Source organism: Doryrhamphus excisus, chromosome 7 (assembly GCF_030265055.1).
Source record: "Doryrhamphus excisus isolate RoL2022-K1 chromosome 7, RoL_Dexc_1.0, whole genome shotgun sequence".
Classification (NCBI taxonomy): Eukaryota; Metazoa; Chordata; class Actinopteri; order Syngnathiformes; family Syngnathidae; genus Doryrhamphus; species Doryrhamphus excisus.
In genome coordinates this window covers 15094605-15116737 of record NC_080472.1, presented here as the reverse complement: position 1 = coordinate 15116737, position 22133 = coordinate 15094605, and the positions used below count along the sequence as shown (strand labels likewise).

General features: G+C 43.2%; 2 protein-coding genes across 4 annotated transcripts in view; both read right to left on the bottom strand.

Annotated features, from left to right (window-relative positions):
- Nucleotides 1–1189, bottom strand: part of LOC131132437 (chemokine-like protein TAFA-2) — a 45786-nt gene extending 44597 nt beyond the window's left edge. The window contains exon 1 of the mRNA XM_058078044.1: nucleotides 783–1189. The gene's annotated coding sequence lies outside the window, so the exon portion shown is untranslated. The remainder of the gene's footprint in view (nucleotides 1–782) is intronic.
- A 227-nt stretch (nucleotides 1190–1416) lies between these two features.
- On the bottom strand, nucleotides 1417–20952 carry etv6 (ETS variant transcription factor 6). 3 transcript variants are annotated; one of them, XM_058076856.1, is made up of 9 exons: nucleotides 20610–20952; nucleotides 17217–17346; nucleotides 8200–8364; nucleotides 6374–6508; nucleotides 6168–6212; nucleotides 4919–5509; nucleotides 3415–3557; nucleotides 3222–3322; nucleotides 1417–1952 (listed from the first exon to the last, which is right to left on the bottom strand). In XM_058076856.1, exons 1-9 carry the CDS (start codon nucleotides 20637–20639, stop codon nucleotides 1850–1852), a joined length of 1443 nt encoding a protein of 480 aa, XP_057932839.1. In that variant the 5' UTR covers nucleotides 20640–20952; the 3' UTR covers nucleotides 1417–1849. The 3 variants fall into 3 exon arrangements, with proteins under 3 accessions (XP_057932839.1, XP_057932840.1, XP_057932841.1); XM_058076857.1 differs by having other exon boundaries at nucleotides 17217–17343; XM_058076858.1 differs by lacking the exon at nucleotides 6168–6212 and having other exon boundaries at nucleotides 1418–1952; nucleotides 20610–20951.
- Between the last annotated feature and the right edge of the window lie 1181 nt (nucleotides 20953–22133).

Genomic DNA, 22133 nt, shown 5'->3' with positions numbered 1-22133 from the left:
CACATTAAAGATGTGAGGGCTTTGTTTATGATGATGTACTATATGTATATAAAATTGTTGCTCGTGGAATAGCCGAGAAAGAATAGTTATGGAAAGCCATGAAAGCACCTTCCCTAATATGATGTTATAGTTGTCAGGGTACATATTGTATTGTCCATATTCCCACCACACCGCTCTCTCTTTCATTTGCTCCCTGTCTGTTATTTATCATGGCTATTATAAGAGTGGCAGCAAGTATATAGACTAGGCTGCAGTCTGGAGCGCCTCTGCTGCTACATTTCATCATCAGAGGACTCGTATTTGCAGTACAGGCCGGCCAACATTGGACTGGAGGTGAAATCAGTAAATCACAATTAAAATGAATAGGAAGCTGCTATCATTCCTGGTTGTGAATTTCACTCTAGTTTCTGTTTTTGGGGAGGGGGGGGGGGGAGATGCTCCGCAGAGGAGCCTGCAAGTGCAAGGCAGGATTTGCCTATCAGAGTTTGTATTGCAAGTGCAAAAAAGTGTGAGCTTGTCGGTTTCAATGCAAATCAAACTACAGTGAGAGCAACATTTGCCATTAATAAATAATCAGATGTTTGCTTCCTCTGCTGTGGGGGGGGGGGGGGTGTCAATCCCCCCCACTCATAAATTGCAGGTATGAGTGAATAATTTAGACTTTTCTCTTCGGCTTGACAGTTAAATGCCCATTTTGCAGGTAATTGTTTCAGTATTGATTAGATATAGTAGGTATGCCAGCATCCAAGGCAAAGTTAAAGAAGACAGTGAATGCATCTTACCTGGAAGTGTTCCACTCCCTTCCCGCGCATTAACACCCTTTTAAACCATGAGGTGGGCTGCGGCTGCTGCTGCTACAATCCAGTGTTAAGATCTGGTAAAAGACCTGATTTGGTGTCACTTTATCAGATGTGATTATTGGTCCATTAACGCAATCACTGATGGCATCTCAATCACCACTACACAATCAAATCCTCCTCAGTTGTCTTCTGGAATATCCCACTAGCTCAGTTTAAGTGGATCAAAATCATTTTACACAATTCCTTAGTGGTTCAGAACCCACGCGTGGAATGCATGTCTGGCTTTCTTGGTCCTGGCGGTGAGAGTCCGCTTTGGCTTGTGGTTTCTAGCGCGTCTCGGCACAGTCTGACAGCTCTCCTCTGCGCACACCAACTTTTATCAGCACTCCAACCGGATTCCACTTCAGCGTCATATTCTGCAAACTGCATTTTTCTCATTGGACCGTGACCGTGTCCAATCAGAGATGTCATCATCTTCCAAATTATATTATATTAATGATAGTTGGTTGTGTAAAAACTAATAATAATATGGTTCTTTTTAAAAGGAGACGTGTCAAACTCACTGATGAAGTTCATTAAATGTGAACAAATTAACAATTTTTGCTCAATTTAATGTATTATTTGCAATATTATTCGCGTCTCATTTCCTTCTGATATATAAACTTGTTCACCAGTGCCCCCAAGTGGACATCCTGCATATTACACCTCGACGTTTTATCCCCAAAAAACAAGTGCTGTTTAATTCAAAAGATGTTTACTCCAGACACACACACACACACACACACACACATGTGGAGAAATGAAAGCATTAAGTGATTGGCGTGCCTTTGCAGTTCATTGAGAAATAAAATTACAAAACCGGGACAACAAAAATCAAAACTGCATTTTAACTACAGGCATCCTTTTAAGGAGATATGTGGGTGTGACTGACAACAGCAAATGCCCGAGACCTTTGAGGTTCATCATCAGTGATTGTTCAAGCTGCTTGGAAAAGGCATCGGTGGCAGTTGCAGTAGTAAAAGTTCATGGACTCCATTTCCCAGAGTTCCTCAGCACTCCTCTTTGATGTAAATTTGTTCATCGGTGTCCGACTCCAGGTGCTCCAGTCGGTCTGTCTGACCGTTCATGATCTCATCCGGGGTCTTCATGAACCTGGAAGTGCCACATTAATAGTGAGTGAGTGCAGTTGAGTGGAAATCTTGGGCAATTGCCTTGGATTATCACGTTTCCATTAGTATCCATTACCATATCTCATGTTTCCAGAAATTAATTAATAACTGATTGCTGTTTCGTGGTAGACTGTGGTCTATTATTAGTCAAAACATATTGAAATTCAAGTGATATGTCGGACTCTGGCCACTAGGTGACAGTAATGCCACAAAACATTGATGACATTACCTTACATTAACACATTAACGCTGCATGAAGCCATGACGTCAGTCAAGGCATGTCCCGACATGATAGAATTAAAAAAAAACTCTCAGATCCCATGTGGAAGTGGTACGTTTAGAGTGGGGGAAAAAAATACTTCTCAGATCCCGTGTGGAAGTAGTATATTTAGAGTGGGGAAAAAAAATCAAATCCCGTGTGGAAGTAGTACGTTTAGAGTGGGGAAAAAATACTTCTCAGATCCCGTGTGGAAGTAGTATATATAGAGTGGGGGAAAAAACTCAAATCCTGTGTGGAAGTAGTATGTTTAGTGTAGGGAAAAAAATACTTCTCAAATCCTGTGTGGAAGTAGTATGTTTAGAGTAGGGAAAAAATACTTCTCAGATCCCGTGTGGAAGTCGTATATTTAGAGTGGGGGAAAAAACCTCAAATCCCGTGTGGAAGTAGTACATTTAGAGTGGGGAAAAAAAATACTTCTCAGATGCCGTGTGGAAGTAGTATGTTTAGAGTGGGAAAAAAATACTTCTCAGATCCCGTGTGGAAGTGGTATGTTTAGAGTGGGGGAAAAAATACTTCTCAGATCCCGTGTGGAAGTAGTACGTTTAGAGTGGGGGAAAAAAAGTCAAATCCTGTGTGGAAGTGGTACGTTTATAGAGTGGGGGAAAAAAAAAACTTCTCAGATCCCGTGTGGAAGTGGTACATTTTTGATTTCTTAAGTTTAAAAGAAATACATTTGAAGCTAACTGGTTAGCTCGCTTACTAGCGGCCATCTCAAGTCCAGAGTTGCAGCATGGTGTAAGCAATGAATAATTGAGTGTTACAGTGACCTCAGGCGTGTTACTTCCTGTCGACACAACTCTAATAATGTTAAAACCCGTATTCTGAGAGTACTAAGCAGGTTTTCTATGCTTTAATGTAGAAAATATGACATTTATTAACATTGAATCTTATAATGTGGAAATTATTTTCACACCGGCAGGTCTGGAACCAGTTAACGGCTATGAACGAGGTATGACAGTGAAAGTGTCTTACCTGAATAAGAGTCTTTGTCCAGGTTCTTTCCTGATAATGTTGAGTTTGTAGTAGTGTCTGAGTGCTCGGGACATCTTCTCATATGTCATGTTGGTCCTGTTCTGTAAAAACAAAGCATACATGGTTAATAATGTATGCATTAGATACAATAGTTTGTGCTGCATATGGCTACCGCTCCAGACGCTATGCTTACCTTATGGTTACCCCACAGCCTGGCCAGGCCGTTGGGGTCCATGATGCGAAAGACTTTGCTTTCTGGGTCTTCCCAACGGATGTAGTTCTCGTACCGGCTGTCTGACAGGAGCTGGTAGACGTAGTCCCACAGAAGCCTGCAGTCTGGTAGAACACAACAAGGGAAACCTTTGACTCATTTTTGATGTCACTCATGATGGCCTTCATCCCTTAGATGTTTGAGGGTTGAAGTTCTTCCACATCAAACCTGTCCAACCACACTTGCAGTTAACAACACGTGGTGATTCTATGACATGCTGTGATGTACGACGATCACAGCCAGTCATACGGGCTCCTGGACTGGTCTACATGCCAAAAAACATGAAACATATGCATGTCGCGCATGACGCCGTTCTTTGTCATGCCAAACAAACTCTACGGACACGTACAGTTTCTTAAGGTTGTAAGACAAACTTATACACTCATCGTACGGCCAGCGTCTGTCTTTTGTATGTTTTGATGGTGTCAAATTTCATACTTCACCCTTGTGGACTCAGTCGTTCGCCTCGGTTCACGTCCGCCCCTCGGTTCACGTCCGCCCCGGGTAGCATGTTTTTCGATTAAGTCTATTAAAATTTTGCCTTGGCTTGCTTGCTTAAGCGTTAAAAATGTATACATGCACACCAGCAAGTGGCGCCATATGACTTCGCTCCAAGCCAATCATTCATTCATTTTCAACCACTTATCCTCACGAGGGTTGCAGGGGTGCTGGAGCCTATCCCAGCTGTCTTTGGGCGAGAGGCGGGGTACACCCTGGACTGGTCGCCAGCCAATCACATGGCACATATACGTAGACAAACAACCATTCACACTCACATTCATACCTATGGACAATTTGGAGTCGCTAATTAACCTAGCATGTTTTTGGAATGTGGGAGGAAAACGGAGTACCCGGAGAGAACATGCAAACTCCACACAAAGATGGCCAAGGGTGGAATCGAACTTGGGTCTCCTAGATGTGTGGCCTGTGCGCTAACCACTCGTTCGCCGTGCAGCTCGCTCCAAGCCATTCATTCATTCATTTTCTACCGCTTTTTCCTCACGAGGGTCGCGGGGGTGCTGGAGCCTATCCCAGCTGTCTTTGGGCGAGAGGCGGGGTACACCCTGGACTGGTCGCCAGCCAATCACAGGGCACATATAGACAAACAACCATTCACACTCACATTCATACCTATGGGCAATTTGCAGTCGCTAATTAACCTAGCATGTTTTTGGAATGTGGGAGGAAACCGGAGTGCCCGGAGAGAACATGCAAACCCCACACAAAGATGGCCAAGGGTGGAATCGAACTTGGGTCTCCTAGATGTGTGGCCTGTGCGCTAACCACTCGTTCGCCGTGCAGCTCGCTCCAAGCCAATCATAGCTTTTTTTTCCTGTCACTGGCACACATCATATATTTCCAAAAATGGGTCTGGAAAGAGATTCCCATGGAGATTTTAATTAGATATCCATCTTCATGTTTTTACCTGCTATCCGCCCCATGGGCATTTGCTGCTCCTCCGGAGGAGACACAGGCATGATGATGTTCCTGTAGAGGACCTCCTCCTGCTGATGTTGCTGATGTAAAATATGATGTGGCGGCTGCTGGGCCGCGGTCATCTGATGAGAGTGCACCTTCCCCTCACGACCGTTCTCAAGCATGGCCTGAGGTCCAGCGCGGCTGTGCCTGAAGTCCAAGGCTCCACCGCTCCTGCTTGGGTTTGGGAACAGAGGGTTCATGATGGGGCTGGGCATGAGCTGAATGACACCAGGAGGGCCCGCCTCCTGGCTTCCAGGGCTACCGGGGCACGGCGCCTCTCTGGGGGTCACGCAGCGGCCATTCGGTGCAGTCGGGGAAACTGACAGAGGGTACACGTCCTCGGGCAAGTGGTGATTGCTGTCTGGCAGCTGGGAAAAGGTCTGCAGGTGGTCCTCAGTGGCGGCCCGTGGGTGATTTGGCTCTGGGGGGGATTGTCGTGGTGCCGGATGGTGCGGGGAACGTGACCGATGTCGCAGCTCAATGGTGGGCGGATGCTGGGGGAGTGGCTCTGTCGCACATGGCGCCCGTCGTACCGTTTCTGTGGATACGCCAGACATAACTCATTGAATGTTACATTTAAATAGCACGGCATGTACAATGTTGGCTGTGGAGACGTGTGAGGCAGCACTTTGTCACATAACCCAAAGAGTTATTGGTAGATAATTGCAAGTACAGCCGTACTTTGAATTTGCCCGAGGGTAACTGAGTAATGATAGGTTTCTGGGTAGAAACTATTTCCCGTTTTTACAAGATAGGTGTGCCAAAACAAACAAAAACCAAGCAACATGTACTGAGGTGAATGGTGTATAGCTATAATGCTTAAATAATAACTTATTGTTTAAAAGGCAAAATGTTTGTGTCTGCTGTAGTTTGTCGCATACACAAGGCCACTAGGTGTCACCATTATACAAAAATACAGGTACTTCCTTCCGTTTGAGCAAACATAAACCTTTCTACAGCAATGAGGAACTAAGCAGGTGTTTTCCAAAAGTAAATTCCAATCCAGATGCAAAGCCCTGCCAGGAGAATGCGGCACCCGTTTAGTGTAACTTGATGAAATAAAGTAACATTTCCTTGTGGAACAGGTTTCTCAATGCCCATCACTGATCGGTTTTGTGTTAACTCCCGTCATGTTGTAGTTATCTTACACACCAGAGCCAAATAATCGCAGGTATTAGCATGTAATAAAAACACACCTCTGATTTGAATCGGGCTGTTCCTGCTGTGCAGCTCGTTTAATTCTAAAAATAAAACAAATGCATTATTAATGGGATGTATTTTTATATATAACACTAATATTACACCAAGTTTTGTTGAGGTAGCTATCAAAGTGGCACCCCGCATCCATCGGTTTGGACAACCCCCTGCTTTGATGATGACCGATAACGTTTAGTGAGCTGACCTTCGAGCTTCAGGTGCTGCGCTGTGCTTTCAGGCAGCAGGTGGAAGGGGTTTCCAGGGAAGTAGCTAGAGGGGTAGAACACATGGGGCTTCCTCTGCTTTAGGATGTGCTGCAGCAGCTCATACAAGACGTCACCTGCAGAAGAAAACACATCACTTGATGACTCCCTATGTAGAAAACGGGAAATTTACTCTTGATGTCTTGCTGGACTTCTCTACGACTTCCGAGCAGCGTGAAGTTTGAGTAATAACAGAAGCGTCACAGACATATTCCCTATTACAGGGAAGGGAAAATGGTTCCTGTAAATTTCCTAAGATCCAAACAGCACAGAGTAAACATCAGCTGTAACTCTGTTCAAGTATAATATGTCATACTTTGACTGATGCTGGGCTCTCTGTGTAGTAGAGTATTTTCCCCTGTATGATCCTCCAAGCATGGCTTTGAATAGTGAATGAGACGTGTCGACCATATAGTAGTATGGGTCCGAAACAGGAAGTGTATTCACACATTAACAGCAGCACTTAACTTCAAATAAAAGGAACATTGAGATAATGTTTGAAGCCGGCTCAAAAGATGACTTGTGCTTGAGCTTTTACTACAACAAGGAAGTGATAGTGGACACACACACACATGCGTGTGCGCGTGTCTTTCAGTTCTCACTTTGAGGTCCTATTGCAGTTGCAGTGCCCGGAAAATTGCTGCTTCCTGATTCAGGCTTAAATGACAAACAATACAGCCTCGAACAGCTCTTTGGCACACACAAAATATATGTACAGTATATTCAATAATTTTTTTATCTCGGATAAACTCATATTAAACATTCAAATCTGGTGACACAGTGCATGAAGAGGAAATAACTGATAAAAGCAGTGAAAATAAATCACATTTCCAGGACTCTCATAAGTCATTATTCTTCATAACATCTTTTTCTTGTATTTATTTAATGACTATTAGGCATTCAACCTTGACCCCACAACCGTGCGTCACACTGTAATCTCAATTCCTGTTTTATATTTTAAAGAAAATCCCTCTTCTGCTTGGAAAAGAATGTTTTTTTTTCCTCTTGCCGCTGTTGCCGGGGCAACAGTTGAGGTTGGTGCTCGTACTTCCTGATCAACCGTCCCCTACTTCCTCCAAACCCCATTACTAGCCTCCCACATCCCTCCTCCTTGCAGGCTGGCTGTAATAGCTGCATCTCCGGATGACTTTATTGATTTGTTGATGTTGGTTTAAAGCTGCACAAGCTCATTTCACCTTTGAAAGCCAAGAATGTTGCTGTGAGCTTTTCCAAAACTATACATTTTTTTTTTACTCCGACTTTTAGCCTGATTACTTGAAAATACTTGATATGTGTTGGGTAAAATGTGTCCCCATTCAAGGTACTCACTTAATGTGATTGCTTTTAGATTTCCCCTATGAATCTGCCTCATTGAATGCATGTTTTTACGTACATCCAATCAGGTTTAAGAACAAATGACGAATGGGTGGATTATGTTTGTATGTCAGCAATCTTCAGTCTGGTCAAAATAGTTTTTGAAATAAAAAACTATTCAATGCATTCATTGTATTAATCATATTTAATAGATTGTTACATTGTTATTTTTGGTAAAGACTATACAGTTCTTGTAATATGTAAGGACAAGAAATGTTCAAGCCTCTAACATTGGAGTGGAGTCGACCTGTCTTGTCTTGTCTTGACTTGGACTTGCACGTCCTTCACATTAAAGACTTCCCAACTCCGGTAGTTTACCAAAAAAACAATACCCCATCTGGACTAAATTTTGCTTGCAAATAATTTATGAAGACAAGGGAAAGGAAAGGAATACCAGAGTGGGGGGAGCGGTAGCGGAAGTCCTCCTTAGTGAGCAGCAACAGGGCTTTTCCGTTCATCTGGAAAGAGCCGCTTGTGATTGGTCGCAATGCAAACTCCTTCTCGGCCCATCGCAGCCACTGGGCCACATCCTCTCTGCTCCAGAACACCGGCTGCAAACCTGGAGGGGTCAGGAAGGGGGAGAAGTTGGCAATTGATGAAAATGAGTTTGTTGAACAAGCAACATTGAGTGAGAGACTGCAGGGGGAAAAAAACAATGTTCAGTGAAGTAGACATGAGGGGAAAGGAAGAGAGGGGGAGCGGAAGGAAGGAAGAAAGACGGAAAGGCCGGATGGAGGGGAGGGGGTGAGTGGGAGGGAGGAAAGGATGGGGGGAGGGGGGAGAGGAAGGAAGGAGGTAGAAGCAGTAAAGAGGATATTGAGGAAGTGGAGATAAAAGGGGGGAGTGATTACGGGAACGGCCGTGATAAAGCCAGGCAGTGTGTGGGACTTGGAATTAAAGATGAAAAAACAGATATGGAGAAAGAAGAATAACATGGTGAAGATATGAGGAAATATGGCCAGACTGTCTCTGACAATCTTTCCGTGCTCTCGGTGCTTCATGCGAGCCGGTTTATTAGTCTGCATATAAACACAAACGGAGGAAAGGAAATGGAGGAAACAGGAACCACGCTATCTTTTTTCTGCCTGCCTTCCTCACACACTGAAACACTTCTTTGGCTGCCAAGGCAACAGAACATCTGCACTGGAGACTATTCAAGACAACAGCAACGTACAACTACACAAGACAACAAAGCAACAAAACAGCAGTAGCAGTAGTAGCTCTATGGTACATAAGAAGAGACTGTTTTCTGTAAAGTACACTAAGTTTCTATAACTCATATATTCCCAGGGTGCTTAAACCTTTGTTCTTGTTAAACCCATGTTCCCAGTGTCCTTCAACCCCATATCCCCAATATACTCGGTTTCTCACGTCCTATTTTCCCAGTGTCCTTCAATCCCATGTCCCCGATATATTCAGTTTCTCAAGTCCTATGTTCCCAGTGTCCTGCAACCCCATGTTCCCAATATACTCGGTTTCTCAAGTCCTATTTTCCCAGTGTCCTTCAATCCCATGTCCCCAATATATTCAGTTTCTCAAGTCCTATGTTCCCAGTGTCCTTCAACTCCAAGTTCCCAATATACTCGGTTTCTCAAGTCCTATGTTCCCAGTGTCCTTCAACCCCATATCCCCAATATACTCGGTTTCTCAAGTCCTATGTTCCCAGTGTCCTTCAATCCCATGTCCCCGATATATTCAGTTTCTCAAGTCCTATGTTCCCAGTGTCCTGCAAGCCCATGTTCCCAATATACTCGGTTTCTCAAGTCCTATGTTCCCAGTATCCTTCAACTCCATGTCCCCAATATACTTGGTTTCTCAAGTACTATGTTCCCAGTGTCCTACAACCCTATGTTCCCAATTTCCTCAGTTTCTAAAATCCTATGTTCCCAGTGTATACAATTTCACGGTTTCTAAAGTCCTATATACCCAATTTCCTCCAATCATAGATTGTCGGTTTCTTCAGTTTGTGTATGTTCCCTGTCCCATTTATAGAGTCCTTCACTCCTACTGTTTATAAAACCCATGTTCCAAGGTCTATGTGTTCCCGGTTTGTCTGTTCATAAACACTTACGTATGTATGTATGTTCTCACTGTCCTTAAAGCCTATGTTCCCAGTTTCTGTTTCTAATGTCTTATGTTCCAAGTGTAATTAAATCCCATGTTCCAAGTTTCTGTTTCTAAACACGTGTGTTCCCAGGGGCCTTCGAATCCTACGTTCTCAGTTCCCTATGTTTCTAAAGCTGTGCATCCCCAGTGTCTATATGTCCTATGTTCCCAGTTCGATCCGTTTCAAAAGTCTTATGTTTTCATTGTTGTTAAACTAGGGACCTATGATACTTGAATTCCGGAACTTCTCAATAAAAATGGAATCTCAGGGAAACTGACATAATGTGAATGAAATGCTGTTATTGTCAGGAGATGGGATGTTTGTGTGGGGAAATGTTTCCCCAGCGGACCGCTCAATCATGGCAGAATTCCCTCAACTTGAAACACTGGTAAAAGTTGGCAAAAAACTTCCAAACTCCTCTCTTATGCAGCACGAGTGGAATAGCGTAGTTAGCTTAGTTTTCTAAAGTCTATAGATTCATGTGCTTCCATTGTTCAAGACAACAGCATCCTCTGTTCAAGGGGTCATGGGTTCTCTGTCATCTGAGGTGAGCATCTCAGACTGATATTGTAATCTTCTCATTATCAGGCTAGACAGGATGCATATTTTTTAACGCTAATTTATTCCGTTCAATGCAGACAAATCCTGCCGTCTCATCACTTTTTCACCCTCTGTGCAATCCAATGATTGGCATGGTAACTCAGGCTGACATTCTCAGCATAATGTCGCCACCAAGCATGATGACAACTCATCTTTCACCTATCGCTCGACCTCAAACTCTTCCTCTAGGGCCGTCAGGCAGCTGTTATCGTTGGGGCCACCAATGTCAGTCACAAGTAATTGGAACACTTTCAGACCAACCATCAACCCCCACCATTCCCACCGTGGTTGTCAAACAAAGGAAGTTTTCACAGAAAGCGATCAATATAACATGAAACCTCTGTGCCGACTGCCAGCTTCCCGTTTCTTGGCTTTCTTGCAGAAGTCTCTCTGTTCAAATAGTGGTGTAGGCTTTGTGAACAACATTGAACGGCCGTCATTTCAAGACATGTTTAGGATATCACTCTCGGGTGTACAGTTGCCAAAAAGATTGTTAAACAACCCCAGGATCTTAACTCAGTAGAGGCTCTCTGTGATGCAAGTGATCTTGAGAGGCATTAAAAGGCTTCTTCGCAGGCATAGATGTTGACCCTATACTTGAAGCAATATCAGGCTGCCAAGGGAGCAGCATGCACCAGCTGCACATGCGTCTCTCGTGGTAACTTGTTTGAGCAGCAAAGCCCGGTGGGCGGCAGTGGGTCACAGGGTCAGGGCTGCGGTATGCTCTCTCTAGGGCCGGAGAGCGAGTGACGCTTGCTTTGCCAAAAAAGCCCTCCTACATCCGGTATGTCGATCTCGGCCATCTGCACAGAGCCCAAAGGAGGAAGTACGAGGGGAGCAGAAGTGAGGAGGTGGAGGGAAAAAGGGGGCGCAAAAAAAAAAAAAATTGTCCCATGACACACATTGGCAGGAAGTAATCCAGCTCAGGCTTCGTTTCAGCACAGGAAACTTCCAGCTGGAAGGTCAGAGAGCAATACCAGGAGGCTTTTTAAGTCCGTGTGGGAATAAAGAGGAAAGATGGATGGTGTTTGATGAAAGACAAATAAAGGAGTATTGGCCAGAGTTGCTGGAGCAGATACACAATGAGGAAAGAAATACAAACAGGAAAATGATACTAGGCCAGAGCTCATGTGAAGTTCAATGTGGGGGCATCATATCTATTCTGGGTTGTAACCCATATAAAAGAGATGGGTATGAAGGATACGGTTTTTCCTATACTATTTACCATACTAAATTTATGAAATTTTTTTGAACATTTTTACAATAGTTACAAAAAATTAAAACATAACATTTCTTGTTGCCGATAAAAATTTCATGAATTAATCACACATTAACTTGACAATATTGCAGTCCTTAATATTAGGGATGTCCGATATTGGCTTTTTTTTTTTTGTTCAAAAACCGCTATACCAATATGGTCCAACTCTCAATTTCTGTGAATTATGTTGACAGGCCTATGTGCGTGTTTACAATGCCTTTAACACACCAAGTGCGGCAGCAGCAGGATGCCAAGCCCTTGACTAAACCATGGGCTCCTAATCCTCTATGATGACACACAAGTTTCCCAAGACACATAGAGATGCAGGGGCGAACATGTTGCCGAGGCAACTCATAAGCGCCCGCGATGAATGAGGAGACGAGGAGGCTGAGATCACCGCTATCTCATTTCGTTTTAGCGCTACCAAAGCCCTTGACTTCCCCTCCCAGCCAGACGGGTTAATGAGTTTTGTCCTGCTGAGAAGCTTTAAGGTCCCATCCAAAGAGTAGCATGCCTCCATATTGTATACCTCCGAGACTCCTGTCTATTCTTCTGGCTCATACTTGATGTCTAATTAGTTGGACTGTCAGAAATATAGTCCATCAATACTGGACTATACAGTAGACCCCTGCGGATGGTGAAATATATTGGACATACCCATAAAAGGCCCTAAATTTTAAGTCTATAATGTGCCTCTCACAGTTAAGTGTATTTTTAATACAGTGTACAGTATTGTACTTCCATATACATACTACTACAAGCTACTGTAGTCACTGAACTGAAAATCAAATGTCAAGGAAGCATCACCACTGTACCCCCTATATTATTTTTAATGTGTGACAATGTGTTTAGACAATTAATTTGCCAATAATTGGATAAATATACACTCTTATAACTAAGGGGGAAACTGTGGAATGGCTTCAACTATCTAAATACAAACAAACAAGGCTCTATCAGTAAAGCTGGGACTTTGCTCCAGTCTCTGCTCTTTGGTAAATGTTTGCCTTCCCTCTCAAAGCAGAAGTAGGCGGATATTGGCATTGCTATCTCAAGAGAGAAGAGGCTTTTTCTTTCTAAACAGAGCAGGAGGAAGAGGGAAGGAATAAGAGGAAGGAGGAGGTGGAGGAGGTCCAGCCATGACCTTCTGACACTCTTCTGACTCAGGGACATGTGGCTATGAGCGCAAGCAGTTTCCTAACCCGCTGTACACCCCCCTTTGTTGTCTATATAAGCACTCCATCCCGCGGGGGGAAAACAATCCAACACACATACACTCTTACTTTCATCCATCTCCCCCTCTTCTGTCATATACACAGCATAAAGTGTAATCCTCCACTTCCTTAGCCAGCAGGCATGTGCTTGTCCCGATGCAGCAGAACTGGACTGCATCCAGTCAAAACAAACATAAAACACACCATCAATCACACGGAGCTTTTATGGCCAGGAAGTAGCACGACCTGTTCCTGGTTGTTTGTTGTCGAGCACGGGAACAAGCCAGCTCTTGTAGCTTAGTTCCAACTGCCACTCTTCCTTTTGTTCACTATAACTCTCCTTTTTCTCCCCATGCTATGCATAACAATTACAGATATTTGTTTGCGGCCCCTATACGTGTCCACACACACTCACAGTGCGTATTCTCTGCTCTTGGTTAAAACCAAGTCAGCGTTTTGTCCAGCAGACCACTTACATGATCCTGTTCGAGACAAGCTTTCTTGAAAACTATACCATCAAATATTTGAATCTTTCCACCGTGAACATTAAATAAAATTATGTTTTACAAGACTGACACGGTGTACATGGATTACTTAGCACAGCTTGTTGCAACTTGTGGAAAGTAAAAGCAGTTTAAGTCACATGCATGCTGACAACACAGTCTCCATTATAAGTTGTATTCTTATTAGTGGTTGAAAACAGATACCACAGCTTGCATGACAAAGCTGCATTCAATCATTTATTTCACAATTTTTTTTATTTGTACAACTTTTTTTCATGATGAATACAATACTGGACATGGCTGGTGGTATGTGCTGGATTACTGCTGGGTATTGGTGATTGATGCTTGAAAGTCGACAGTTTAAAGTGCCTGTATTGAGCCCTACTGTATGAGTATGCCAGTGTGTGGTTGTAGCATTTTGTCGCAATTCATTGCTCCATATGGGTGACCGTGGTTCAAAACCGCATCGTGGCATTTTTATATTGGTTTTGGATAACGGTTATCATGGTGTCTGGCGGGAAAAATGTTGTTGTCAACCCACTGAAGGCCCAGGTACCATTCAGTGATGTGGAAAGAGATTGTGAGCTTGGTGAACTTCCTTACCAGTAACTTCCTTGTTGGCTGGCTTGTTATTTATTTATTTAGTTCAGCCTATTCGGCCCCCTCCCAGGTATACTCTAAGCAGTGGAAGAAATGTTAATGTGTTACGTTAACATACCGGACACCTATTCAGACTGTTATTGTGTAGTCGAATAACTTGAGTTTCCTGTTCTTGGTCTTGAATTTTGTGAAATTCATTTTGTGACTTGTAGTCTGGAAATTACGTTATATAAAAATGAATTTAATTGAATCTAGCTGGAGGCAGTTTCGTGAGGAAAGAGGTTGCAAAGTTGAGTTAATGTTTGAACGCCATTATTACCTGGTATGGTTTTTTAGTTTCACAAAATATATTGACTATTCACTGTGAGGGGGGGGACAGAGGAAGTAATGTGATAGTTATTACAACGGACGTTCTGTTATTTTGCAAAGAATAGATTCATCAGATTATAAGGCTCCCTTTTGGAAAGTCTGTGCGGAGTGTGTCGCGAACAGGAAGAGAAGGAGGCTGGATTCCGCTCACACTCTGGCATGTGAGAACAGTTTCCCTTTCAGTGGAGAAAAAGGAGCGAGTTCAAACACACACACACACACACACACACACACAACAACAACAACAACAACATTTATTCAGGAAGCACCGTCTGCCCACTCAGGAAATTCCTGAGGACAAGAGAGCTGCTTCCAGGGGCAGGAAATTTCCCCACACAAACACACCTATTAACCCCGATGCTCCCACATCGTCTACAATGTGTAAAACATATATATTAATATATATACACACACTATAGAGGAAGACAACAAAATGACAATGGTGACATGGGGTGTGCAATCATGTACTGTAATGGTTACTCATTCTGTGCACACCTACACAAGCTTTACACAAAGATTCACTCACACTCATCCACCCACTCGCATGCATTGAGGAAAGCCAACTGCGTGTGAACGCAACAGGCAGCCTTGTTGCCATGGCCGTGACTTTAACCAGCAAATGTTTGAAATACCAAGTATAGTTTTTAGCTACTAAACGATGCTATTCTTTGAAGACATTTGAAATGTACTTTGCAAATGAAGTACTGAAATTATAAGGTTTGGTTTTTTTAGTAAATGTGTCCATCCTATATTTGTATTGTGTATTGATTGGAATATCACTGGTGCTTAAAACCAAAATGCACCTCTTGCAACTGCTTCCAACACACTATTGTGGCACTTAGTAACTGTATAGGACCTTTTCAAGATAAAAGTACTATCTACACACATCATGCACAGACTGCTTCTCTGCTATAAACCACCAAACTTCACCAAATATCCCTGAATAAAAAAATTACCAAACAATATAAAAACATCAAGTAAAATGGAACACCTGACTGTTTTCCAGCAAAACATCTATTGAATTAAAGTAAAGACGAGCTTTTAATAGTACATCATTTCTATAAACGCAATGTAAAACAAGAAAATTTTATTTTGTTGACCTCTTTAATCGCAGTGGCTTAAAGGGTTGAAATAAGAGGGCTGCGAGCATTCTTCAGTGTGAGGAGCAGACTTCATCTAATCCACTTCCTCCCCAGGAAATGGAGAAGGCGGATTTCTGCCCACACTGCAATTTCCTCCCTCATTCTTTCTCTTTCTGTCTTCTTTTTTTCTTTTTTACTCCCCCCCACCTACTATCGCAGTATCCTCCTCACTCCCTTTCCTTCTCAGTGTTAATAGGCAGCTCATTTCCCACCACATATGTTTGCATAGGATGAAGGAGGTGTTCGCTGCCACACCACATGGTCACAAAAGAAACCCAGGGACCGTGTTTGAAATGGGAACATGACATTTTTCCTCCAGTGTGCGGATGTAGAGTGACCTGTCGCCTTGGTTGATAGGAAACGGAACCAAAACCAGTTCTTCCTTTTTCTAAAACAATGCAGGAAAAAAAAGTAGAAGCGTTTCCTGTAGATGTCATCCAACTTCATCTTGCCCAACTCAACTCCTCAACTCAACTCAACACTTGTGGATAAAAAAAAAAAGTTAAAGATTGACAAATGTCTTGGACATAGGAGGGTTACTCTTTGAATGTTTATCTTTTGGCAGCACTCCAGCCCCACCTGCTCTCCTATTGGTTAAGCAATTCATTTATTAACCATATTTAACAGTGTTTAGATTTAGCTGTGGCAACAGGTGAAATTGTGTCATTGAAAAAATGTGCGCTTTTTAGTAAAAATGATGTGAATCCCACTAGCAAAAGCTATGTATGCTTGGTTTGTATTATGCTTTAGTGGTAATTAACCAGTGGTGTGCAGTCCGGGCCAGCAAGGCCTTATCTGCTGGCCTAACCATTATCACAAGCACCAACCTACTTTTTAATCTTCCATCCATCCATTTTCTATGCAGTTTATTCTCACTAGAGAGGCGGGGTACTCCATTGTCTGGTCAACTTTTCAAACATAAATTGTTGTATTTTTTCACAAAATTCCATTAACTTATTCCCAACTGTCGATTATCAGCTCCCTCTTCATCACAACAAACCGATGCAGATTGTGCATCACTGCTGAGTCCCTTTTGCATAATAGGGTTTACATTTAAGATTTCCAGCTCTAGCATCATTAGCTACATTTCGCTATCGTAACTGCGTCAATGTATTGTCAGTTTTAATGAAAAATCCATCTTGAGACTTGCGGCATTAGCCACCATTTATCTCCAAATAGCCACTTACCAGCTCATTAAATTGGGAAAGTATTGCATTTGTAGCCTTCGCATCAGAAGGCTTCATAGATGCACGCTCAGCCAATTAGGCATCAGATGAATGCATGATTAACTCACAAGTACAGTATGTAGTACCAATATAGCCAAAAAAGTCTAAAATATATTTTTAACAATCTGGTCTGCTGCCAGTATCTGCTGGAGTACAAACACTGCTTCATCACTTCAGGTTAAGTAAGCACTTCCTGAGTGTTCGCTTAATGACAATGATAGTGTGTTGCATTACAATTGCTGCTTCCTGAGTAGTTACCGGTACTTTATATTAATAAAACAGCCTAACAATAATCAGGAAGACACAATATCTTTTTGTTTTTTACCACCATGGGGGAAAAATGCAATAATAATATACATTTTAGTAATTAATGTGTGTGTGTGTGGGAAACTCACGCAGGTGTGCAGGCAGCCTGGCCGGCTTGTCCTCCATTCGGCTGGCTGGCCTGGCGGCGGGAGCATGGACGGGGGAGGAAGTGGAGTTTGGCAGCGGGTTCGCGGAAGGACTGAAAGAGCGCCTCTCCTGCTATGAATAGACACAGAGACACAAAAGCCAGGCTCACAAAACGTGCCAAGCCCACCACTACCACCGCCTTCACCAGCCCTGAACCCAAACAGCCCCCACATGGACCCGCCTCACCTCACCATGCACCCACAACACCAGTAAGTAGTGTGTGTGTGTGTGTGTGTGTGTGTGTGTCGCTAAAGTGAAACACAGGCTTGTTAAGCTGTGGAAATACCAATATCCAGAATGCCACGCATGCTTTCACGCATGTGTAGCTAATCCCTGAAATAACAAAACGGTCCAAAAATGTTGCTGGGTCAGTTAAAAAAAATACAGTATATGGTTTATATAGTATAATAAAACGTTCACTAGATCAACAGGGTCCAAATTTTTGTTCATTTTTGGCTTTCTGGAATGGATTAATTGGATTTACATGACTTCTTTATTTGGTTAGAGTCTGTTTTGGTTAGCGTCATACCTTCTGGAATGAATTAATAATGCTAACTAAGGCTCCAGTGTATTATCAAAAGTGAGTGTTCTGGTCATCGGATTGTCCATGTGTACCTAATGTTGTGGCCAATGAAGCTAAACGATGACAATGTTTAGTTAAAATTAAAGAGGATTCATGGATGTATGCTACTTAACGCACACATTTTCATTTGTATTCATTCCAATATGGTCGATTCCAAGCCTAGTCATGGAAAGTTGCTCAACTGAAAGCAGAGACAAATGTTTACACACTCTCAGTGCTTTCTTCAAATATTTTCCCATGTGGAAAAGACAACTGGGACCACCGTGAAGAAGTCCTATCAAAAAAATGTGCGCATCTTTTATTGGCATAGCGCATGCCAGGCATGGTTTAGCTGAAGTCATCATATTGCCAACCAGAAGCATCATGATGAGTGCCAGGCACATGAGCAAACGTGTTGTGCGACATTTTGAGGAACCTTGCTCTTGTATGGGTAGAAATTGTCTTGCGGTAGTCATCGGTGGTAACAAAACGCATCATCCACTATCCTGTTACATTTCACTTCTCCTACATGACATGTTCTCTGAATCTGCAGTACATATAATATAATCTGCCGTGTATATTTTCAAATTGTATAGTATGATAAAAATGAGGACGAGTGGTTAGCACGCAGGCCACACGGCTAGGAGACCAGAGTTCAATTCCACCCTCGGCCATCTCTGTGTGGAGTTTGCATGTTCTCCCCGTGCAAGTGTGTGTTTTCTCCGGGTACTCCGGTTTCCTCCCACATTCCAAAAACATGCTAGGTTAATTGGCGACTCCAAATTGTCCATAGGTATGAATGTGAGTGCGAATGGTTGTTTGTCTGAATGTGCCCTGTGATTGGCTGGCGACCAGTCCAGGGTGTACCCCGCCTCTCGCCCGTAGAGCAGCACCCCCGCGATCCATGTGAGCATAAGCGGTAGAAAATGAATGAATAAATCCTGAATATTGGGGGGGGAATGGTTGACGGAGTACAGGAACTCTGGAAATCCAATAAAATAGTTACTTATCGTGTCCATCGCCGTCATCCGTGTTATTTAGCATAGTGTAGCACTTTCTGTTTTGTTTTTTCTGAAGCTTGGCTATCGTTATGGGGCCAGATTACTCTGTGAATAAAACGTTAAGTTAATTATGTATCGATATCTAAGAATCATGTGGTGTCCATCATCATGATAGTTATCATAACATTTTATTTTCCATGATTTTGACATTAACATTGTACAGTAATGGTTTTAGAGGCTTTTCATGACGTGCTGGTGATTGAACAGTGAGTGCACCTCAACTTTGAATTTTGACTCCCTTGTCAGGTCTTTAGTCAGCAGGTTTGGCAAGCATGTCATATTAAGTAGTGCTGTAACTGAATGTTGGGTTCTGGAGGTGACAGACTCGCCCACTCCATCACCTTCTCCAGGGAGATACTTGTCACCTCGGCGGTGGAAAACTGCCACGCAGATCCCCAGGGCCGGTAGCACTCATGCAGCCCCAGAGAATGACACCACCACTAGGCAAGATATAACTTCCTTGGTGCTAACTTGTGTCAAGTCATTTTCAATGGATACAAATTCTATACAAGCCAGCTTTCCCAGTTTGTGGTTATTCTACGTTGAATGGTTTCCTTTCCTGAGAGCCAAAGCCAACTTTTTAAGAGGAAATTTGTTGTCGGCACCCAGTCACTTTTTTTTGTTTTTTTTTGAGAGAGAGACCTGGCTGTACCAGGAATTTCCTGTGAAAGCCAAGAAATCATCTTTCATTCTTCCATTTTCTCCTCACAGAAGGTTTGCATGACATCCTTTTATAGACACTTTGTAAATATTCTTTCAAAAGAACAAAAAAACAGCAGTCGTCTTCACACGGCAGCTGGGATGAAGGGCTCGTGTTGAAGACAGACTGCAGATATCATGCAAAAGTGACAGAACTGGGCTTCAGCATGAAGATCACCCTTGAGAATGACATCATACTCACTAATGACGAGTCATTACTCATAAACAAAAACAACATCCATGCCGCTTGCCCTTGAAAAGGAGCACCGACGGCTAAAAGCAGCCATTACATGAACTATCATTTCGACTGTGATCAACTGATTGGTAAGGCTGAATTTGTGGGAGACGGGGAGGAACACCCCGATTTCTGAAAGGAAAGGAAAGTGTAATTGCGGCATGTTTCATTATTGTTCACTGCAAGAATATTAGCACCAAAACAGAAACACACGTGCAGTTTGACCCCGGGACATTACATTACATTACATGACATGACAGCTTCCCAAAGGAGGACTGCAGTTGCAATGCTATGTACTGCTGTAGGTGCTAATGTCATATGTTACATTTTAAGAATGAATGACTTTAAGTATCTTCTGGGTTGCTTTTTGACACACTGCCCCGTTTGTTGTAACTGCACCAACAATTCCTTACAGCAATCCAGCTGTATTTTGTTCTGTGTCACGATGCCGTGGGCAACAACCTCCACGCGTGGAGCCCGTGCATGCACAAACACTGCAATGTTGCGCTGCTTTTTCTCAACGTGGGCAACACGTCTGTCAGCTTTGATGACTTTTTTTTTTTTAAAGGAAGAAGTCAAGGGTGGTTCTGATGCAGTCACGACTTCCACGCAAGCAGTGTACACGCGCGGGGGAGCAGAGGCAAGCAACAGATGAGTGGCCAAACAAAAACACACACAAAAAACGAGCCTCCTGGAAGTACACGTTTGCGTAGCGTGGGAGTGAAACCAGGGGACAAGGAGCCCCACGGAAGCCCTTTCACGCCGTGCGTGTGGTTACCTTGGTTGCAGCCGAGGAGGATTCAGACATGATCTCCCGTCAACTTCTCCCTCTTGAAGTGTCCTATATGTGTCGTGGACTGCGTGCACAAGTTGCGTCTCGTCACGCAAGCCAGCACGCTGTTTCTTCTGCTTCTTCCTCTTCTTCTTCTATCTGCTGAGCCGATCCATAGCGTGGAAAAGAAACTTCTTTTGTTTCGGCGTGTGTGTTGTCCTTCGCATGTCGGCGGCGCGCACGTTAATACAGTAATCCCTTCCAGGAAGAGCGACGCGCGCGCTGCACACACGCGCTCTCTCTCATTGATTCGGACGTGTGTAAAACGGCGAAATGACGTCAATTCCCAGCACTGAGCCTTGCCCCCTTTTAAAGGGAAACACCAAGCAGGAAATGCACACACACACACACACATATCGTGGCAAGTTATGCATTTCCATCAAAATGAAGTTTTCAGACTCAAAGTGCTATTTTTGTAGTACCATTACATAGCATTAAGAAGTACTAACTCACATTTCTGTACCTGAATCCATCAGGGAAATCACATATTTAGGTCATGAACACCATCTTGACAACTGGCTTGTTTAGCTCAACATTTTTGATTTTGTTCAGGATTCAAATCAATTCGAATGTCGGAAAAGTAGGTCAGTAGCGAAAGTGAAACTAGAAAAAGGCTGGTGAAGAAGCCACAACAACCCTTCTGTGGCGGGGCCAAGGGGACACACCCACCAGGGACATAAACAGGGATACTCCACTCCTAACATTTTAAAAACAAAAGAAGCCTTTTGTACAGAAAGTGAAATGTACAATCCAATTGCCATTCAGCTTTCCATGACGTGGATGAGGGTTGTGGAAGAGTACAAAGATACGAGATGTAAGGTGTAGATGAGGCTGAGCAAGAGGCCTTGGATGAGTTGTACAAGAAACTTGACAGGAAGTGACCTCAACAGATTGGCAAGGCAGGATCGTGATGGGCAAGATGGAAAAAGCACTAGCAAACCGCTGTTGTTTGTAATCCTTTCCTAAAAGTCGGTCAAAAACCCCAAATGAATGAAAAATGAAGAAAAATAGTGCCGAATAATTATGCATTGGGTTGCACGACAGCGAGTGGTTAGCGCACAGGCCTCACAGCTAGGAGACCCGAGTTCAATTCCACCCTCGGCCATCTCTGTGTGGAGCTTCAGTAAAAGCTAAAGCTAAAGTAAAAGTAACATAAAATAACAGAACATATATAAAGCATTGCATAACATTAATATAATAATACAACAAAACATGTCACTTCTGTTCTTTGCACCACTCGAATAAAGACTCACTTCCTTTAGCAATTCCTACCTTGTTCTAACCTCATTGATGTGACGTCACCTGGTTAAGTCTCACAACACAGTGGCGCCCCCGTGCGGCCAAGACGTTGATAACGAGGTATGTTTTTTTACAGCTGTAAGCAAACATGACTTTTTTATTCATTCATTCATTTTCTGCCGCTTATCCTCACGAGGGTCGCGGGGCTATGCTGGAGCCTATCCCAGCTGT

What these genes read in the sequence shown, in the direction of transcription:
- etv6 (XM_058076856.1), bottom strand. Translation starts at nt 20,639, where the DNA reads ATGTCTGAATCCTCCTCGGCTGCAACCAAG. An exon ending in CCTCCTCGGCTGCAACCAAG is followed by an intron (nt 17,347 to 20,609) that starts GTAACCACACGC and finishes GTCTATTCATAG; the next exon opens with CAGGAGAGGCGCTCTTTCAG. An exon ending in CAGCCCGATTCAAATCAGAG is followed by an intron (nt 5,510 to 6,167) that starts GTGTGTTTTTAT and finishes GCGTATCCACAG; the next exon opens with AAACGGTACGACGGGCGCCA.